A 22,870-nucleotide genomic window follows, 5' to 3' on the forward strand; every position below is an offset into this window, starting at 1 on the left:
AAAAGTAGAACCCTAGATTACTTGCATGGGATAATTTGGTTTTTAATTTCATTTTCACATTCTGCTGGAAGTGTGTTTCCAGGTTTTTGAGATGCTGACATGTTTCAGGTAAGTTCTACTAAATTGGTACTGGCATCCAAAGATGTTTGGCAACACCTTTCCCTGCATTGCCACGAATCTTGGCAATATTAAACTGCACATAAGACTCACGTATGTTTATATTTGAGATTGTAGATCCCGAAATGTATGGAATGGCACACAAACAAGATTTGTCAAAAAGGGAAATCAGTGTCAATTTACAAATCATGTGTAATAACTGGCATCTGCTAGTCTCCTCATGATTAAAATCATTTGTCCAAAATTAACTCCTTATTATCCATGTGTAAATTATGTACATGCCAAATATGTCCATGCACCAACTGAGTGGATCCTGGCCATAGCAGGGGCCTGTTTTAAGAATATGTAGAGAATGTTAAGAGCATTTGTTGGAATGACCAGACTGATGTGCAATTGCAGAATCTGAATTGATGAGCAAGAAAATTCAAACAGCTACACCCACTGATATTCTGGTCCGAGTTTTATTCTCTTCCATGGAGTAATAGAACACTACAGGACAGAAACAGTTACCTTGCTGAACTATTATTCTGCGGGTCCCATTGAGCTGCACCTGGACCATAGCTCTCCATACCCTTCCCATCCATGTACTTACCCAAACTTCTCTTAAAAATTGTAATCAAACCTTCATCTACCACTTCCACTGGAGCTCATTCCACATTCTCACCGCCTTCTGAGTGACGAAGCTCCCTTTCATGTTCCACTTAAACATTTTGCATTTCAACTTAACCTGTGACCTACAGTTCTAGTCTCACCCAACCTCAGCGGTAAAAGTCTGTATACCCCTCATAATTTCATATACCTCTATTAAATCTCCCTTCATTCTCCTACACTCTGGGGAATAAAGTCCTAACCTATTCAATCTTTCCTTATAACTGAGGTCCTCGTGTCTCTTTATATCCTATTGACATCTTTCCTGTAGGTAAGTGACCAGAAATGCATACAATACTCCAAATTAGGCGACATCAGCAACTTCAACATATAGTACATCCCAACTCCTGTACTCCAAAGAGGTGAATGAATGGATTTCCCCTGCTCATTGCACTGTGGGAATAATTAATGCAAGTTTTTTAATTGAATATTTAAAGTACAAACTAGTTTAAGCACTGTAATCTGGTAGTGCTTGACTTCCACTGGGCATCTAATATAATACACTTGTTAAGAGAAGCCATTTGATTTTCTATGTCCCTGTTTATTTGTGGAAATCTGTTCCATAGTAGAAAAGTGCAATTACTGATGTATGTTGGTGGAGAGCTTTCTTTAATCTAACAGTTTTCTTTAAATTGTCTTCTGACAGAATGTCCAGCTGATGAGCGACTATGACATAAATTTCTTGCAGTTCCTCTGTACAGTGATATTTCCTTTTTCTTCCCTCACACCCCCAGAAATGTTCAAAAACCGGAAACCCAGATTTGATACTGAACACGGAGGCAATTAGAGATGTCCAGGACATGCACTAGTGCAATACCGCTTCTCAGCAAGGTGCTGGTGTGTGTAATGGAAGTAGGATTCCACTGCTCTAGAGAGGAGGGGAAGGGTTTGGTTACATTTTGCATCACAGACCAACTTGTAAGGGAGAACTCGACCAGTTAATCTCCTCACGTTCCCTTCTTTCACTAGTTAATGTAAATATATGACAGATGGTGACATTATACATTGGAGTTGGTGACCATTATCTCAGTACTCCTCTCCAGTGATTCCTTCACTGTCTGTCTTATCTACCTGAGTTACTCATTTGAAATTTCTTTCACCTAAATTCCAGATCCCATGGCGTCACACTCTCTTACTCCACCCTCACACTGACTTCTACTCAAGGTCATTTTCTCCTGGGGCCTCATAATTTAGTGTTAGCCACCCCCTTCCCCCATGGGCCTTGCTAAACTCATTCACGACCTCAATCTTATTTCCCTTTCCTTCCAGTAAAGTTCAAAGTAATTTTTTTTTTAAACAAAGTACGTATATGTCACCATTTACAACACTGAGATTCACTTTCTCATGGGCGTAATAAATCTATAGAATAATAACCAGAACAGAATCAATGAAAGACCACCCAACTAGGGCGTTCAACCAGAGTGCAGAAGACAACAAAGTGTGCCATTACAAAAAGAAGAAATAAGAACTCTCATAGATAAATCAGTAATGAATATCTGTGCAACACACTCAAAGTGCTGGAGGAACTCTGCAGGCCAGGCAACATCTATGGAAAAAAGTACTCTTGACTTTTCGGGCTGAAACCCTTTGGCAGGACTGGAGGGAAAAAGCTGAGGAGTAGGTTTAAAAGGTGGGGAGAGGGGAATATCTGTTGTTGATAATATCCTGCACAATTGACTTGGCTATTCTAAGTCATAGTCATAGAAATAGCAAGCATAGAAACAGAGCCTTTGGTCCAATATGCCCATTCTAACCAAGATGTCTTCCTGAGCCAGTCCCATTTGCCTGGATTTGACCCAGATCCATCCAAAACTTTCCTATCCATGTACCTGTCTAAATGTCTTTCAAACATGACGTTTACCCACCGCGTGTTCAAACTCTTGCCTGCCAGGACCACTTTAAATCTTTCCCCTTTCATATTAAACCAATACCCTCTAGTTTTAGGCTCCCTTACCCTGGGGAAAAGACTGTGATAATGTATTCTATCAGTGTCCCTCTTGATTTTGTACACCTCTATAAGGTCAGCCCTCAGCTTCCTTCACTCCAGTGAAACCAGTCCCAGCCTATTCAACCTTTCATCATAACTTAAGCCCGCCAGTCCTGGCAGCATCCTTGTGAATCTTTTCTGCACTCTCCCCAGCTGAATGGCATCCAGAATTGCACATAATATTCCAGATGCGGTCTCGCCAACACCTAGTGACATGACAACCCATCACTTGTACGCAGTTCCCTGACTTATGAAATCACGCACATCATTGGACTTCTTCACCACATTATCTACTGGTATTTCCACTTCCAAGGAACTAGGTCCCTGTACCCCTGGGTCTCTCTGTCTTTTAATTTGACTTTCTGTTCTTAAAGGAGCTTTATTATTCCTAGTGCTGCCCAAAACTTGGACAGAAATAAGCAAATGTAGCAGTTTATCAGCTAAATTTAGAGAGAGAGAGAGAGAGAGAGAGAGAGAGATACAGCATACAAGTCATTGTAACTTGTCCTGTGATTAAATCAGGGGTTGCTGGGCAGTGGGGTTCGAAACTCTAAGGGCCTATTCTGCACGTAACTCTAAATAAATAAATAACTCACTTCTTTTCCAAAGAGTAAGTAAGGACATATTTATTGCTTTCCAGAAGTAAATACAGAAAACATCAATGGTCCCAAAAATAAATTGAGAAACTTATGTCTCTAGCTGAACAATAGTAAACCGGAGTTAAGATGAATTTAATGTACAAAAGGCAGACCCAGTTAGTAAAGGAAACATTTTGTAAACTATTGCTAGTGGTAATTCTGAATCTAGAAGTAACATTTCATGAATTTATTAGTGATAATCTGTTTCCATGTTGTTAACCAGGATCACCAGGCCTGTTTGGTGATAAGGGAGACCCTGGTCCTCCAGGTCTGGATATTCCTGGCCCTCCCGGAGACAAAGGAAATCCAGGGTTACCAGGTGGTCCAGGTCTACCAGGTCCTCCAGGTCCTCCAGGTCGACCAGCATTCGATGGGCGCCCAGGTCCACCAGGTAAAGTTGAAAGTAAATTCATGTCACGTCTATCACCATGAGATTCATTCTCTTGTGGACAATCACAGTTGCTACAAAGAAACACAAAGAAAATCAGTGAAAAACCACGTGCAAACAAAAATGGACAAACAGCCATTGTCAAAAGAAGATGAGCAGTGCAAATACAAACATGAACAAATAATAATAATAATTAATTAATTGTAAATAAAGAATACTGTGTAGAGTCCTTGAAAGTGAGCCCACAGGTTGTGGAATCAGTTCAGCGTTGAGGTAAGTGAAGTTATCCACACTGGTTCAGGAGCTTGACTGTTGAGTAGTAACTGTTCCTAGACCCAGTAGTGTGGGACCCAAGTCTCCTGAGCCTCAAAGGAAATAAATTCCTAGCAGTCTTTCTACTACTTATATAACAGGAAGTATGTATCCTTTGCTAGAACTAATATTTTGGTTTCTTTGTTCCATTGCTGGTCACTTTTCATAAATTAGGGAGGGGTTGGCTCCTCCCAGTGAGTGCAAAGTGTAATAGATCCCTGCTTTGCATATCTCACTAAATCAACCAGCTACCTTTTACAGTAAAATGACCTGGATGAATTATCTCAGGGTATCATTAAATTTGCCGATGTCCCAAAGAGAGGTAGGAAGGTTGTGAACATTACAAGGGGTAAAGATAGATATATGGATGAGCTAAGATCTGGCAAATTTAGTATAATGTGGAAAAATAAGTTGTTGTCAATGTTGGGAAGAAAAAATAAAGAAGCTTACTATCTAAACAGCGAGAAGTGCAAGTGCTCTGAGATACTGAGGGATCTGTGCGATCACAGAAGATGAAAATGCAAATGGGGTGTGATGGTATGGGTTGATCAGACCCAAAACAATTCAAGTGTCCAGGAAATAAGTACAACAAAATAACTTAAGGCTACTTTGTTATCATAAAACAGAAAGCACAAGTAAACTGGACTGAATACTAACTACATAGTAAGTCACATGAGGATTTCAGGGCTCATGATACTCAGCTGCCACTTGATTGTCACCATTGTCAGGGGAATTATGAATTCCAACTGGTGAAAACAGTCTGGATCCGTTCTAGGCACCTTGGTTTAGGTGAAGTCCCAAGAAATGAACGAGAAGTGCCTCAATAAATAGGTTCCAATCCACAAGCGTTGAGAGATACGCAGAGAAAAATAATTTCTTTGGTCCTTTTGCTGTCATGCCACTAGTGCCTGCGGCTAAGAAAGAATCCGGCGGCTATTAAGGAACCTATAGTGTAAGAATACAACCGCTATAAGCAAACTTTTAACAAATGTACAGAGCCCTACATGCTGCAGGCTCATCAAGAGCTAAAGTGTCACTTGGAATTGTTCAGACTTCCATCTAATAATTTTACAAAATTTAACACAGCACAGCACGGCCATAGTGGGGTGTGTCAGGAATGGACAGGAGGAGGAGTATAGGAAACTGATACAGGACTTTGTGATATGGTGCAACTCAAACTACCTGCATCTCAATATCACCAAGACCAAGGAGATGGTGGTGGACTTTAGGAGATCTAGGCCTCATATGGAGCCAGTGATCATTAATGGAGAATGTGTGGAGCAGGTTAAGACCTACAAGTATCTGGGAGTACAGTTAGACGAGAAGCTAGACTGGACTGCCAACACAGATGCCTTGTGCAGGAAGGCACAGAGTCGACTGTACTTCCTTAGAAGGTTGGCGTCATTCAATGTCTGTAGTGAGATGCTGAAGATGTTCTATAGGTCAGTTGTGGAGAGCGCCCTCTTCTTTGTGGTGGCGTGTTGGGGAGGAAGCATTAAGAAGAGGGACGCCTCACGTCTTAATAAGCTGGTAAGGAAGGCGGGCTCTGTCGTGGGCAAAGTACTGGAGAGTTTAACATCGGTAGCTGAGCGAAGGGCGCTGAGTAGGCTACGGTCAATTATGGATAACTCTGAACATCCTCTACATAGCACCATCCAGAGACAGAGAAGCAGTTTCAGCGACAGGTTACTATCGATGCAATGCTCCTCAGACAGGATGAAGAGGTCAATACTCCCCAATGCCATTAGGCTTTACAATTCTACCGCCAGGACTTAAGAACTTTTTAAAAGCTATTATTAATGCTTTTTGAGATAGTGATTTAGATGCATATCATATTTTTTTTTACTGAGTTAAGTATTGTATGTAATTAGTTTTGCTACAACAAGTGTATGGGACATTGGAAAAAAAGTTGAATTTCCCCATGGGGATGAATAAAGTATCTATCTATCTATCTATCTATCAAATAGCGTAAGTAGTTAGAAAATATTAACCCAATGTTGTCATTTGTTAGTCATGGAATTGAATATCAAAGTAGCTTTCTGCTTGTTATCTTGGGTGCTGCTAGGACTGCATCTGGAATACTGTGACAATATTGGTCTCCTTACTTAAATAAGGATATTAATGTTTTGGAGAATAATTCGCAGATGTATTACTGATACCTGGAATGAGCAGGCTATCATGTGAAGAAAGGTAGGACAGGTTAATCTTGCAACACCTGAAGTTTATGAGGATCTGAGCAGGCTGAATGTAGAAGGGAGGTTTCCTGTTGTAAGAATCTAGAACCAGGGTTCACTGCTTAAGAAAAAAGGGGTTACCCACTTGATAGAAATGAGGCAAAAAATATTTCTCTTTGAGAAATGTTGGTGTTTGTAACTCTGCTCAAAGAATAGTGGAATCATAGAATAAAAAATACAATAGAATCAGTGAAATTCTACACACAAAGATGACAGAAAGCTAATGTGCAAAAGAAGGCAGCATGTGCAAATAAAATAATATTAATTAATAATACTGAGAACATGAGATGTAGAAGCCTTGATAGTGAATCCTTAGGTAGTAGAATAAGTTTAGAAATTAACCCCTACAAACCTTCTTGAAATATTTCTGTGCACCAAACACAATATAAAAACGGTTTCATTTAACTGTTGAATGAGACCTTCGAACAGAGAAAGATGAAAGCAGAAAATATGGGTGAGATTCAGTAGAGATCCTTTCTAAGCTGAGGGTGCAGCTTGTCAGATTTGGGTACAGTGTTTGGGGTAGCTTCATTAACAAGACTTCTGTATAATTCCCAATCTGTACTTTACCTACAGGTCCAAAGGGTGATATGGGGTTGATGGGAAAACCTGGACCTTCAGGCCCTCCAGGTCCTGTTGGAAGCCCTGGCTTTCAAGGTCCAAAAGGTAGGTATAAATTAACCTAGTGCTGGTGCTTGTTTGCATGTCAACAAGTTTTGTATTTCTTACCCTACCTCTTACCCTTACCCTCTACTCTTGCCAAATGAGATCGCCTGAGACTGTGTTGGGACTGATTCTTATTACTTTATACGTCAGTGATCTGGATGATGGAACTAAGGGTTTTGTTGCAAAGGTTGCAGATGATATGAAGATAGGTAGAGGGGCAGTTAGTACTGATGAAGTAGGGAGGCTATATAAGGACTTAGACAGCCTAGGAGAATAGGCAAAGAAATGGCAGATGGAATAGAATGTTGGGAAATGCACTTTGGTAGAAAAAAATGAAAGGTTTGACTATTTCCTAAATGGAGAGAAAATACAAAAATCTGAGACATAAAGGGACTTGTCAGTCCTTGTGCAGGATTCCCTAAAGGCTAATTTGCATGTTGAGTCGGTGGTGAGGAAGGCAAATGCAATGTTAGTATTCATTTCAAGAAGGCTAGAATATAAAAGCAAGGATGTAACATTGAAACTTTATAAAGCACTAGTGAGGCCTCACTTGGAGTATTGCAAGCCAGTTTGGGCCCCTTATCTTAGAAAAGGATGTGCTGAAAGGAGGTTCACGAAAATGATTCCAGTATAAAACGGCTTGTTGTATGAAGAGCGTTTGATGGCTCTGGGTCTGTATTTACTGGAGTTCAGAAGACTGACCTAATTGAAACATATGGAATGGTGAAAGACCTTGATTGAGTGGATGTGGAGAGTATGTTGTCTATGGTGGGAGAGTCTAAGACCAGAGGACACAGCCTCAGAATAGAAGGGTGTCCTTTTAGAACTCAGATGAGGAGGAATTTCTTTAGCCAGAGAGTGGTGAATCTGTGGAATTTGTTGCTACAGGCAGTTGTGGAGGCCAAATTTTTATGTATGTTTAAGGCAGAGGTTGATATATTCTTGATTAGTCAGGGCACAGAAAGGATACAGTTAAGGCAGGAGATTGGGGCTGAGAGGAAAATTGGATCAGCCATAAGGTATAGTGGAGCAGACTCAATGGGCCAAATGGCCTAATTCTGCTCCTATATCTTATGATCTTACAGTTTAAAATGGAAACTTTATTCTGCTCTGGTAGTCAGGTACTCATCTATTATTCATCACTGTGCAATGTGATGCAGTTCGATTATAATAACTCTAGGTTCTATTAACAGCCCTCAAGGTCATAGTTCATCAAGCACTGTTGATTTATGTTGATTATTGGAAAGCAATCAAGAAAGTGATAGATTTGAGAATAAATATCAAGATCAGTTACATATTTAATCTAATTATATTACCGGTCTGTTGAGACCTGGGTTTTATCCAGTTTTGTTTCTTCTAAAACTAGTGGTCACCAACCTTTTTAAGCCCAAGATCCCCTACATCGGCCTTAGTGAAAGGCAAGATCAACTCCAAATCGATACACGCATGCGCACCGGGGCAGAAAAGAACAGAAGTAAAACCCCGCAACCTGGAAGTAGAAATAATGTATGAACACCAGGGGTCACCCTTTTTTTGCACCACGGACCGGTTTAATATTGACTGGCTGACGGGGGGGGTGGTGTTAAACACGACGGGAATACAGCGATACTCGAAGCAGGTTCCTTATGTCCAGTCTATTCCGCAATTTAGTTCTCGTGGCTCTCAGCACTTAGCTGCTGTCCCAGTTGCTCACGTATTTTCCGCTGGAAAAAAACTCAACAGGTTTGTCTTTACGCACAGGGTGCTTGGACTCAGGGTACCGAAGCAGTTTTGAGTGCTTCATTGCCTCATTAGACAACCTCCCGCCACCAGATGCCTCGGCCAAGTGCGGCTGTTCCCGTGCTGGGGCTGTGGAGGTCGCAGTCCAGAGAGAGCGACCAACTGAGCGAGGAGTGCGACAGGGCATGCACCCTCCCTCCTTGTAGGATCTATTGGCTGACAAAAGTTTGGCTCGAGGGATGACTTTCAGTAAATCGCAGCAAGGTAGCTGCTCTGCTACTTACGGAACCCTGAGCCTGAATTAGGATATCTGCAAATATTTTAGCACCGAGTTCCTCACGAATATTCGGTATGCTGAACACGTCCAGAGGCGGCGCCCATCTGTCCGTGCTCCAGGCCAGTACCAACGGCACTTCTCGCCGGCCGCACGAAGCGGCGGTTACCCGAGGCCAACCAGTGATCCCTGACGCGCTTGGGTAATGACCTCGCGTGTATTCAAGTTCAACAGTAGCTGTGACAGGGAATGAGGAAAGGTGCAGCTGACTAATCGTTTCCTCGCGGCCCTGTGGTTGAGGACCACTGAAGTACGCTGTAGTGCGTGGCGGGAGAGCTACACGCATGCACCCTGGGCAGAAAGAACGGAACTAAAACCCCGCAACCCGGAAACAATCTCTCAACAGTATTTGTGTATTTATTTTTCATTTTTTTCTTGGGATCTACTGGGAAAGTCTCAAAGATCGACCAGTCGAGCGCGATTGACGGATTGGCGACCACTGTTCTAAACGATAAGGATCATAAAACTAGGGAGACCAATGAATGGATAGCCAGCTGATGGCAAGTCTCCGAACTTTTAGCTGTTACGTCAGAATAAAGAACTGGAGTTAACTTCAGTGGAGAAACCCAGGCACTGGGTTTAACTGGAGTACCAGAAGGGAACAATAATTTCCCCAGGCAATGCAGGGGAGTTCAAATCCTCCTACACTGAGTAGGGTAGGGAGAGACTGGAGGGTGGGAGGTGAGGCAGAATCAATACAAAATAAGAAAACTTAAGTAAACTTAATTATTTCCATTTGGCAGGAAAGGAGCTTAAAAAGAATTTAAAATGGAATAGTGCCATTTCCAAGTTCTTTCTTAACAAACTGCATTTTAATGCAATTAATTCCAGTTCCACCTTGATGTCCCAAGGCATGCATGGGCTCGTAGTGGCATTCTTACCCTTTGTGAGTCTCTGCTACCAGATAAAGTTGTCAGAAACACAAGATGAGAAAATAAAGATTAAAATGTTAAATAATTAAATCCTCCACTTATACTTGTTTGTGACTTGATTACTTTTTCTTATTTATACTTGTTCTTGGTCGCCTTTTGTCTATGCGTTCACCGGGGTGAGGTTTTTTTGTTTACTCCCCTCCCCGCCTTTTCTCTTTCCAGCACTTTGCTGCCGACAGCATGGTTCTGTAGCAGATAATGATCCCCACTTCTCAACGTCACCTCCAAGGTCTTGACGCTCTGCAATTGGCTGTTGGCTTCCAAATGAAACTGCTGACCAGCAGACTACCAGGATTCAATTGAGATCTGGCATTTTCTGGCACTATAATTCCTAATGAATGAATTATGGTCAGTTGTCATACAGAGGTTTACCTAGAAATCCATGAACGTTGAACACTAATTGCTTCATACTGTACATGGTCTCATTAGCACATTATACTCAGCCTCAAATTCGCTCGATCAATGTTATTGGACATTAAACAGAATCTAGTAGCTGCAACAGTTTGATCCTCGCGCAATTTATTAGTGGAAGTTTTGAATGGAGAGACTGCATCGTGTTTCAGTGTTCTTTTAATTTTTCATTAACTTCTTAATTCACTTCAGCTTAATGAACAAAAATTATTTATTAACACATTCTGCAAATGCTGGAAATCCAGAGCAAACCACACAAAATAGTGGAGGTCAGGCAGCATCTATGGAGAGGAATAAACAGTCGAAATTTCAAGCTGAGACCCTTCGTCGGGACTGGAAAGAAAGCAGGAATAAGAAAGTGGGGGAGAGGAAGGAGTACAAGTTGCGAGTTATACTGGCCTCTTCCCTCTACCTTTCCAGTAATGATGAAGGGTCTCTGCCCAAAACATCAATTGTTCATTCTGCTCCATAAATGTTGCCTGATGTGCAGGGTTCTTCCAACATTTTGTGTTTGTTCAAGTGATAGGTGAAACCAGGTGAGGGGGAAAGCTGTTAGGGGATAGTTAGGGAAGGAAAAGGGCTGAAAAAGAAGGAATCTGAAAGGAGAGGAGAGTGGACCCTGGAAGTCGAGGAAGGATTAGGGGAAACAGAAGGAGGTGATGGGCTGGTGAGGAGAAGGGAAGGGGTAAGCCAGGATGGGGAGTGAAAAAAGAGAGAAGTAGAGAAAAAAATTACCAGAAGTTGGAGAAATTGTTACCTGGGACTCTAAATTATAGTGGCTGTTGACACAAATCAATTCCAGTATCTGTGAGCAATTTCATTTTTTGGCTTTTTTGTTAAATAATGTTTCTGCCTATTACAGGAAATGAAGGACTTCCAGGTGGTCCTGGAGGCCCAGGTGGCCCTGGAAGTAGAGGTCCTAAAGGTGAGCCTGGTTTTCCAGGACCTCCAGGACCAGTTGATCCAGGACCAAAAGGAGAGAAGGGATTCCCAGGTATGTTAGAAATTCAGAACAAGTTCCTCCGTTGTGATTTAATATGATTGCAGAAGGAGGAAAGACGAAAAAGACAACAGATGTTAAATATAGAGCAATAAAATCTCTGTTTTTTTCTTACGTTAACCAACATCTCAATAATGATTTGGAGCTCCCTTGCACATGAACGTACTTTGCATCAATATGGGCATAGGTAAGAAACTTGGTATCTGTAGTGCTGAACACCCCGGATTTATGCGTATTGTGGTATCAGGACTTCAGGGAGATCAATTAGACATCCTATGTTACCCTTAGTTGAATGAATGTAGAAAAGAATTGAAATAAGATTCATAGCTTTGATAGTTAATGTCAATCTCTGGTTAGCAGTAAACACTGGGAACTTGGACCAGCATGAAGGATCCATAAATTCAGCTTTAATTGCCAATATAAAGCAAGGCACTTTTCCAATTTGTCTGATCAGAAAAAACATTTATTTTTACTTTAGAATTCATGCAACGCAGTATCTGCACAGTACAAAAGAAGCATCAATTCGGACTAAGTTTCCATCATTACCAAAGTGCTGATGGTATTCTGAATGGACTGTGCATTTTAAAGTGCACACTGCTAAACTATTAATTTAATGGGGTGACATAGATTATAATGTGCAGTTCTAATACATTTAAACAAGTATGCCATTAATTTTGATTAACAGTCTGATCAGAATTAGGTTTATTATCACTGACATGTGTTGTAAAATATGTTGTTTTGCGGTAGCAGTGCAGTGCAATACATGAAATGTGCTATAAATTACATTAAAAATGTAATAAGTAGTGTAAAAAGAGAGCCTAAATAGAGAAGTAGTGTTCATGGGTTGGTTGTCCATTCAGAACTCTGACGGCAAGAAGCTGTTCCTGGAAGGTTAAGTGTGTGTCTTCAGGTTCCTATAGTTCCCTGATGGTAGAAGTGAGAAGAGGGCGTATCCTGGGTAGTCAGGTCCTTAATGATAGATATAACATATAACCATATAACAATTACAACACGGAAACAGGCCATCTCGGCCCTTCTAGTCCGTGCCGAACGCTACTCTCACCTAGTCCCACTGACCTGCACTCAGCCCATAACCCTCCATTCCTTTCCTGTCCATATGCCTATCCAATTTTTTTTTAAATGACAACATCGAACCTGACTCTACCACTTCTACTGGAAGCTCGTTCTACACAGCTACCACTCTCTGAGTAAAGAAGTTCCCTCTCATGTTACCCCTAAACTCTTGCCCCCCAACACACAACTCATGTTCTCTTGTTTGAATCTCCCCTACTCTCAATGGAAAAAGCCTATCCACGTCAACTCTATCTATCCCCCTCATAATTTTAAATACCTCTATCGTCCCCCTTCAACTTTCTACACTCCAAAGAATAAAGACCTAACTTGTTCAACCTTCCTCTGTAACTTAGGTGCTGAAACCCAGGTAACATTCTAGTAAACCTCCTCTGTACTCTCTCTATTTTGTTGACATCTTTCCTGTAATTTGGTGACCAGAACTGTACACAATACTCCAAATTTGCCCTCACCAATGCCTTGTACAATTTTAACATTACATCCCAACTCCTATACTCAATGCTCTGATTATAAAGGCCAACATACCAAAAGCTCCCTTCTTGAGGCATACCTTTTAAAGATGTCCTTAATGATGAGGAGGCTAATGCCCATGATGCAGCTGGCTGATTGTACAACCCTCAAGAGCCTTCTATGATCCTGTGCAATGGCATCTCCACTGACACAACTAGTCAGAATGCTCTCCATGGTAAATTTGTGGAAATCTGCTAGTATCTTTGGTGACATACCAAATCTCCTCAAACTCCTAATATATAGCTGGTGTGCAGTAAAGCACTTGTAAGGATATATGTGTAAAACCAATGTTTTATTTCTCTTTCTAAGGGTCACCTGGACTTCCAGGTCCAAAGGGTTTTTCAGGTACGCCTGGAGATCCAGGAGCACCAGGACAAGCTGGTTTACCAGGCTTACCAGGAGGTCCAGGTAAGGACAATCTGTGCTAAACTGTGTCAGAGAGTCAGAGAAGAACGTAAGGGATGCATTTGAGGTCACTCGGGTGTATAAATAGGTGAAGCTATCAAGGACATTGTTAAATATTTCTGTTAATTGGTTTACATATCTCTGTCTGATTGATATTTTCCCCATTGTATTTTATGGGACAGAAATTGCAGTCTTAAGTGTTTTCTGTCAATAATTCTGTTAGATGCATCCTGCATTGAGAGTGAGAATTTGTCTCATCTGGTTTTTTTTCCCACATTGTTTATTAATGATGAACAATATAGGCCCCAAAGGAGACCCTGGGTTCCCAGGGCAACCCGGATCTCCAGGACGACCAGGACCAAAGGGAGCAATGGGAGAAATGGGCTTTCCAGGTAACTTTATGCTCTTTTTTAATTAAATGCATTCCCCATTCACCATATGGAGCACCAGTTTAATGAGAGTCAGTTTTCTGGTTCTCTGTTGAGCTTTGTATAAAGATCATTCTGGTTAATCGTAGCCAGAAGTAGTTTAGAAACTTTATGGCAGATATTTGCCCTTGGTTTGGAGATACAACATAACAAAGATAAAGATAGATAGATAAACTTTGTCACATGTACATTGAAACATGGAGAGAAACATATTGTTTATGCCAACAACTAACACAGACTGAGGATGTGCTGGGGGCAGCCCGTAAGCATCAGCATGCTCCCGGCACCAACATAGCATACCCACAATTTACTAACCCTAACCCATACGTCTTTGGAATGTGGGTGGCAAACACAACACCCAGAGGAAGCCCGTGTGTTCAGAGGGAGATTGTACAAACTCCTTACTAACAGCGGCGGAGTTGAACCCGGGCCGCTGGTACGGTAATAGCTTTATGTTAACTGCTACACTATGGTGCCACCAGAAAGGAACAGGGTGTGTAACTATAGTGCTGATACCACCAACTCAAACAGCCACGGGCCTCAAGTTAGCAGTTCCTGCAGTTTTATTATTGTCACATGTACCAATCTTAGTATCGCATGCCGCCCCTACAGATCACTTCACTACATCAGCACATTGAGATCGTTCAGAGAAAGAGTAGCAACAGAATGCAAAATAATGTGATACAGTTGCAGAGATAGTGTAGTACCGACAAGCAATAATGTGCAAGGCTGTCATGAAGTAGATAATGAGGTCAAGGGTTTATTTTTATCACACTAGAGGATTTATTGTATTAGGGGACTATTTAATAGTCTTATAACAGTGGGATAGAAGCTGTTCACAGAAACACTACCACCATGGGTAGTATCTTCAAGAGGTGCTACATCAAAAAGGCAACATTAGCATCAAAAATCTTCACCATCAGGGTCATCACATCTTTTCACGGCCACCATCAGGCAAGTAGTATAGAAGCCTGAAGTCCCACTCCACCAGGTTATAGAACGGCTGTTTCCCTTCAACCATTTGGTTCTTGAACCAACTGGCAAAACCCCAGTCACTACAGTTAAGCAATATGATAACGACTTTGCATTAAAATGGACCTTTTCTGTTATAATTGCATTTTTCTTGTAAAAGTCTACTTAATATATTTTTTTCTTGTGAATGCTCATTATGTGAAGCCATGCGCCTGTGATGCTGCTTCAAGTAAGGTTTTTCATTGCACCTGTGCATATGTCTACTTGTGCATGCGATGATAACCTTGACTGACTTGGACTTTGCCGTTGAATAAGAAATAAATGTAGCTTAGTTCTGTACTATCTCTTTTTCAATAACTTTGGTTATGATGTGGAAAGTATGTTTCCCATGGTGGGGGAGTCTAGGACAAGAGGGTACAGCCACAGGATAGAGGCGTGTCCATTTAAAACAGAGATGCAGAAAAATTTCTTTAGCCAGAGGGTGGTGAATTTGTGGAGTTTATTACGAGAGGCAGCTTTGGAGGCCAGGTCATTGGGTGTATCTAAGGCAGAGTTTGATAGGTTCTTGATTGGACATAGCAGCAAAGGTTACTGGGAGAAGGCCGGGGAGTGGGGCTGAGGAGGGGAAAAAGAATCAGCCATGATTGAATGGCGGAGCAGACTCAATGGGCCAAATGGCCTAATTCTACTCCTAAGTCTTATGGTCTTATGCTCTTGATATCTTGGTAGTAGCATTGGATATTGGAAATGAGACTATCAACTCTAAATACTCATCCTTTTTCAGTAATGCTAAATATACTCTGATCCTGATGTCACAGCCAAGCAAGCCCCCAATTCCTCAACAGGCTAAAGAAATTTGACATGTCCCTGCTGACTCTTACCAATTTTTATCAACGCACCATAGTAGGCATTCTGGTGCATAACAGCTTGGTATGCAAGCTGCTCAGTACATGACCACAGAAACTCAAAGTTCAAAGTAAATTTACTATCAAAGTACATATATACATGTCACCATATACAAACCTGAGGCTTACTTTCTTACGGGCGCACTCAATAAATCCATTATCCATAATAGAATCAAATGAAAACAACCAGTGTGCAAAAGACAACAAATACGAAAAAAGGAAAAATGAAGTAATAACAAGAAATAAATAAGGAATAAGTATTGAGAACATGAGATGAAGAATCCTTGAAAGAGATTTCATAGGTTGTGGGAGCAGTTCCGAGTGAAGTTGGCTAAAGTTACTCCCTCTGGTTGAAGAGTCTGATGGTTGAGGGTAATAACTGTTCCTGAGTCCTGAGGCTCCTACGCCTTCTTCCTGATGGCAGCACTGAGAAGAGGGCATGTCCTGGGTGGTGGGGGTCCCTGATGATGGATGCTGCTTTCCTGTGTAGATGTGTTCCATGGTGGAAGGGGGTTTAACTGTGATGGACTGGGCCGCATCCACTACTTTTTGTAGGATTTTCCATTCAAGGTGTTGTTTCCATACCAGGCAGTGATGCAGCCAGTCAGTGAATTCCCAGCAGTATATCTATAGAAGCTTGTCATGCTGACTCTTAACAAACTTCTCAGGAAGCAGAGGTGCTGCTGTGGTTTCTTCATTCATGTTTACCCAGGACAGATCCTCTGCAAAGTTACTCTGAAGAGTTTAAAGTTGTTGTCCCTCTGCACCTCTGACCTCCCTGTTAAGGATTAGCTCGTGCATCTCCGGTTTCTTCCTCCTGGACTCAATAATCAACTCCTTGGTCCTGCTGACATTGAGTAAGGAGGTTGTTGTTGTGGTCTGTACTTCACACTATTTCAATAAAGTAGCCAGCACAAGCAAAGACCCCACCCACCCCAGACATTCTCTCTTCTTCCCTGTCCCATAGGGTAGAAGATACAAAAGCCTAAAAGCACGTACCATCAGGTTCAAGGACAGCTTCAATCCCACTGTTATCAGGCTCTTGACTAGATCTCTTGTGCAATAAGATAGTCTCTTGACCTCACAATTTACTTCATACATTATTGTACTTTAAACATCATTGTTAGCTGCACTGCATTTTCTAGTCTTTTTTTTTACATTTTATTCTGCATTGTTATTGTTTGACGTTATTCTGCCTCAATGCACTGTGTTATGATTTAATCTGTGTGAACATTATGTAAAACAAGCTTTGCACTATATCTCGGCACATGTGACAATAATAAGCCAATGCCAATATCAATACCATTGTACTCTGCACCCAGAATTTAATTTGGAAGCAAAAAAAGTGTTCATTGTACAATTTGGCATCACTGGTTGGCAGCAAAGTTCAAGACACAGACATCTTCATGCAAATATCCCTCACTAAAACAGAAATCAATTGCAAATATTCTGAAGCAAAGTTTTGAGATTATTTATTTATTTAGCAATACAGCATAGAGTAGTTCTTTCTGGCCTTTCGAGATATGCTGCCCCGGCAACCCCATAGCACTGATTAACCCTAACCTAATCACGGGACAACTCACAATGACCAATTAATCTATCCAGTACTTCTTTGGACTGTGAATTGAAACCGGGGCACCCAGGCATTCCACGGAATGGACATACAGAGGCTCCAGGCGGAATGGTGCCAGAATTGAACTCCGAACTCCGGAACACCCTGAGCTGTGATCACATCATGTTAGGTGCTACACTAGCATGGCACTCAAGCGGTTTGTGTTAATGAAATTAAGATTATGCTGTGTATATATAGTATTAATGTGTTCTTTCTTGTTAAAATTGCAAAGATTTATGTTTAATTTATGTTTTTCTTGTGAATGCTGTGCATATGATGTTGTGCCTTTGAGGCGACTGCAAGTAAGTTTCTCATTGCTGCTGTGCATACATGTACTTACACATTTGACAATAAATTCAAGTTTGACTTTGATAAATGTGTTTACATAATGAACCTTTTGCTGACCTACTGGTTAATGTAATGATATTTCTGTCTTACACACCATAGGTCCACCAGGTCTCAAAGGCTCTCCAGGGAACTCAGGGCTTCCAGGTCAGCCTGGTGCCCCTGGGCAGTCTGGCTTTAAAGGTGAAAAGGGTAACCCCGGCAGAATATTCACTGGACCTCCAGGCGTTCCTGGACAGAAGGTTAATCTTTCTCTTCCCCTAGAAGGAAATTCCCAGGATTTCTCATGTTTGGAAATAAGACCAGTTTGCATCTTGCTTTTAGATAAATAGCAAAATCGCCCAGTGTAAAAAGGTTTTCTGTTGAGTTGTACAGCACAGAAGTGGCACATCAATCCATTATTTTTGTCAGTCTATACTTTTTCCAATTGCCCCCATTAGGTCTATATCCTTGCATGCCTTGCTGTCTGAGTGACTACCTAAATATCTCTTACGCATAATCATTAACACTGTCACTGTGTATATTTAAAGCGGAGGTTTATAGATTCTTGATTAGTCAGGGTGTCAAAAGTAATTGGGAGAAGGCAGGAGAATGGGGTTGCGATGGATAATAAATGAGCCATGGTGGAATGGCAGAGCAGGTTCAGTGGGCCAAATTGCCGAATTCTGTTCCTAAGTCTTATGGTATTAAAGTATTATATCTTTTTTCCAGGGTGCAAAAGTAAAATAGTGGAAAACATGCATTTAAGATGACTGGGGGAAGTTCGGGGCAAGTCCCTCAGAGAGCGGTGGGTGCCTGGAAATCTCTGCTCTGGGTGATAGTGGAGGCAGATACAGTGCGGGCTTAATAGAGGCTTTTAGACATACCATGTATTGAGGACTTTGGACATTATGTAGGCAGAAGGGGTTCATTTAATTAGGTGTAGAAGCTTAATTAGTTTGGGACAAACGTTGTGGGCTGAAAGAGCAGTTCCAGTACTGAACTGTTTTACCTTCAATGACTCCATCTCATCATTGGCAGCAAAGCCCAGGTGTAAATAATTCTCTAAAAATGTTCTCTTCCTTAAAACTCCCATTTCTCAACTTAGACCAATTGGTTCTGATCCCCCTACCATGGGAATCAGATTCTGATTCTTTATAAGACACTAGTCAGGCTGCACGTGGGAGTATTGTCAACAATATCTCAGAAAGGTGTTGTCATTGGAGAGAGTCCAGAGGAGGTTCATGAAAATGATTCCAGGAATGAAGGGGTTAACTTATGAGGCGTGTTTGACAGCTTTGGGCCTGTAGTTACTGGAATTTAGAAGAATGCGTGGGGATCTTATTGAAACCTACCGAACATTGAAAGGACTAGACAGGGTGGATGTGGAGAGGATGTTTCCTATGGTGGGCGTGTCCAGAACTAGAGGGCACAGCCTCAAAATTTAGAGGTGACATTTTAGAACAGCGGTAAGGAGAATTTTTTTAGCCAGAGAATAGTGAATCTGCCACAGTCTGTGGTGGAGGCCAAGTCCGTGGGTATATTTAAGGTGGAAGCTGATTGTTTCCTGATTGGTCAGGGCATCAAAGGATATAGCGTGAAAACAGGTGTATGGGGTTGAGTGGAATCCATGATCCGATGGAATGGTCGAGCTGACTCGATGGGCTGAATGGCCTGATTCTGCTCCTATGTCTTATGGTGTCTTTAAAGCTTCTAGAACTGAACACAATTCCAGTGTGGCCTAACCAGAGTTTAGTGAGCTGCAATGTTCACCTGGATTAGAGGACATTAGATATAGGGAGAGATTGGATAGGCTGAGCTTGTTTTTCCTGTGGTGATGGAGGCTGAGGAGTAACTGGGAGTATGGTGAAGTACATTCAAAAGGGGTACAGATAGGGTAGAAAATCAGTGCTGTGAAGCATTGTGCTCACCACTACGTTACTTTGCTTCCCATGACAGATGCCCTTTGCCTTTTCATTTTAGTATCTCACATGCTCCTTTTATCTTAAATCCAGGGAGACCCAGGATCTCCTGGTTTACCAGGAGGTGCTGGAAGCAAAGGATCTCCAGGTACCCCCGGATTTCCTGGATTACCCGGTGCACCTGGTATGAAAGGTGATCCTGGTCAGCCAGGATTCCCAGGTAAGCCCTTGTTCAAGCAAAACCTGTTTTCCAAAAGATTTCAACCTTTTGTAATTAAAATGTATTAGACTGGAACTTCAAAAATATGCTTATCATTCATTGCAAGTATTGCCAGCTGGGCTGGACAGAATGACACATGTCACTTGCTGCTCTAGGCTCAGGGTGCAGTGTAAGTTTGTCATATAGAGACTAAACACAAAATCACACTTAACCCAGTGAGTCCATGTTCACCACCAGTTCCCATTTATAGTAAGCTTACATTAATTCAATCTTCTTGTCAGAGGCTTAGAGAAGTACAGCACAGAAACAGGCCCTTTGGCCCATCTAGTCTATGCTGAAACCATTTAAACTGCCTACTCCCAACGACCTGCACTGGAAACATAGCCCTCCATACCCTTACTATCCAAACTTCTCTTAAACATTGAAATCGAGCTTGCATGGACCACTTGCGCTGGTAGCTTATTCCACGTTCTTACGACCCTCTGAGTGAAGAAGTTTCCCCTCATGTTCCCCTTAAACTTCTCAACTTCCACTCTTAAGCCATGACCTTTGATTGTAGTCCCACTCAACCTCAGCTGGAAAAGCCTGCTTGCACTTACCCTCTCTATACCCCTCATAAATACCTACATCAAATCTCCTCTCAATCTTGTGCATTCTGAAGAATACAGTCCTCACCTATTCAATCTTTCCTCCAGTCTCAGCAATGTCCTTGTAAATTTTCTCCGCACTCTTTCAACCTCGTTTACATCTTTCCTGTAGGTAGGTGACCAAAAGTGTACACAATACGCCAAAATAGGCTTCACCAATGTCTTATACAATTTCAATATAACATTCCATCCTCTGTACTCAATACATTAATTTATGAAGGCAAATATGCTAAAAGCTTTCTTTACAACCTTATTTGCCTGTGACCCCACTTTCAATGAATTATATGCCTGTATTCCCAGATCCCTTTGTTCTACCACATTCCTCAGTGCCCTACCCTTCACTGTGTAAAACCTATCCTGGTTGGTCCTATCGAAGTGCCAGACTTCACACTTATCTGCATTAAATTCCACCTGCCATCTTTCAGCCCCTTTTTCCAGATGATTCAGATCCTTCTGCAAGCCATGATAAGCCTTTCTCACTGTCCACTACAACCCCAGTCTTAGTGTCATCCACAAATTTGCTGATCCAGTTCACCACATTATCATCCAGATCATTGATATAGATGACAAACAACAAAAGACCCAGCACCAGTTCCTGCTGCACACCACTAGTCATGGGCCAACAGTCAGAGAGGCAACCCTCTATGATCACTCTCTGGTTTCTCCCACAAAGTCAATATCTAATCCAATTTACTATCTCATCTTGAACCTTCTTGAGCAGCCTCCCATGTGGAGCTTGTCAAATGTCTAGCTAAAGTCCATGTAGACAACATCCACTGCCTTGTCTTCATCCACTTTCCTGGTAACTTCCTTGAAAAACTCTATAGGATTGGTTAGACATGACTTACCATGCACAAAGCCATGTTGACTATCCTTAATCAGTCCATGTCTATCCAAATACATACTGTATATATTAGGTGTGTTAGTGAATTGAATTGACTTTATTTCTTATATTCTTCACTTACATGAGGAATAAGTCTTTACGTTACATCTCAGTCTAAATGTGCAATTTATAGTAATTTATATTAAATAGTATGTACAACAGGACAGTCAATATAACATAGAAATGCAATTATGTCAGCGTGAATTAATCAGTCTGATGGCCTGTGGAAGAAGCTGTCCTGGAGCCTAATGGTCCTGGCTTTAATACTGTGGTACCGTTTCCCAGATGGTAGCAGCTGGAACAGTTTGTGGTTGGGGCGACTTGGGTCCCAAATGATCGTTCAGGCCCTTTTTGCGCATCTGTCTCTGTAAATGTCCTGAATAGTCGGAAGTTCATATCTACAGATGCACTGGGCTGTCCACGCCACTCTCTGCAGAGTCCTGAGATTGAGGGAAGTACAGTTCCCATACCATGCAGTGATGCAGCCAGTCAGGATGCTCTCAATTGTGCCCCTGTAGAATGTGCTTAGGATTTGGGGACCCATGCCAAACTTCTTCAACCGTCTGAGGTGAAGGAGGCATTGTTGTGCTTTTTTCACCTCATAGCCGGTATGTACAGACCAAGTGAGATCCTCGGTGATGTGTATATCAAGGAACTTAAAGCTGTTCACCCTGTCAACCCCAGATCTATTGATGTCAATAAGTGTTAGCCTGTCTCCATTTGTCTTTCAGCCCACAACCAACTCCTTTGTTTTCGCAACATTGAAGGGGAGGTTGTTTTCTTGACACCACTGTGTCGGGGTGATGACTTTTTCTCTGTAGGATACCTCGTTATTATTTGAGATAAGGCCAATCAATGTAGTATCATCAGCAAATTTGATTAGCAGATTGGAGCTAACAGTCATGGGTATACAGAGAGTAAAGGAGGGGGTTAGTGCACAACCTTGAGGGACTCCTTGGTTGAGGCTCAGAGGGGCAGAGGTGAGGGAGCCCATTCTTACTACTTGCCAGCGATCTGAGAGGAAGTCCAAGATCCAGATGTACAAGGCAGGGTGGCCGAGGTCTCTGAGCTTCTTGTCAAGCCTGGAAGGAATTATGGTGTTGAACACTTAACTGTAGTCCAAGAATAGTTTTCTCACATAAGCATCCCTCTTCTCCAGCTGTGTAAGGACGGTGTGCAGAGCTGTGGCTATTCCCTTAGATTACGTTCCAATAACTTTTCCACATCTGATGTCAGACTCACCGGCCTATAATTTCCTGGTTTATGTTTAGATCTGTTTTTAAACAGCAGAACAACATTGGGTATCCTCCAATCCTCATTTAGGATGTTTTAAATATCTCTGTTAGAGCCCCAGAAATCCCTGCAATTGCCTCCCGTGGGGTCTGAGGGAACACCTTGGCATGCCCTGTGGATTTATCCACCCTGATTTGCCTCAGGAAAGCAAACATCTCCTCCTCTGTAATCTGTACAGGGTCCATGAAGTTGATGCCACTTTGCCTCATTCCACAGACTCTGTATCTGTCTCCCAAGTAAATACAGATGCAAAGAATGCATTGAAGATCTC

At 41.8% G+C, this 22,870-nt stretch overlaps 1 protein-coding gene and 1 long non-coding RNA gene across 2 annotated transcripts in view; one reads left to right on the top strand and one right to left on the bottom strand.

The window, feature by feature from the left end:
- The window catches only part of col4a5 (collagen, type IV, alpha 5 (Alport syndrome)), a 291,046-nt gene that overhangs the window by 199,122 nt on the left and 69,054 nt on the right, over positions 1–22,870 (top strand). Inside the window, exons 32-38 of the mRNA XM_073057907.1 lie at positions 3,614–3,781; positions 6,901–6,990; positions 11,249–11,380; positions 13,298–13,396; positions 13,696–13,785; positions 17,758–17,897; positions 19,650–19,776. Of these exons, the coding sequence (XP_072914008.1) occupies positions 3,614–3,781; positions 6,901–6,990; positions 11,249–11,380; positions 13,298–13,396; positions 13,696–13,785; positions 17,758–17,897; positions 19,650–19,776 (846 nt within the window). The remainder of the gene's footprint in view (positions 1–3,613; positions 3,782–6,900; positions 6,991–11,248; positions 11,381–13,297; positions 13,397–13,695; positions 13,786–17,757; positions 17,898–19,649; positions 19,777–22,870) is intronic.
- Positions 3,364–22,870, bottom strand: part of LOC140734222 (uncharacterized) — a 41,785-nt gene continuing 22,278 nt past the window's right edge. The window contains exon 2 of the long non-coding RNA XR_012100499.1: positions 3,364–3,852. This is a non-coding gene — a long non-coding RNA (uncharacterized lncRNA). The remainder of the gene's footprint in view (positions 3,853–22,870) is intronic.

Source organism: Hemitrygon akajei, chromosome 10, assembly GCF_048418815.1.
Source record: "Hemitrygon akajei chromosome 10, sHemAka1.3, whole genome shotgun sequence".
In the NCBI taxonomy this organism is placed as follows: Eukaryota; Metazoa; Chordata; class Chondrichthyes; order Myliobatiformes; family Dasyatidae; genus Hemitrygon; species Hemitrygon akajei.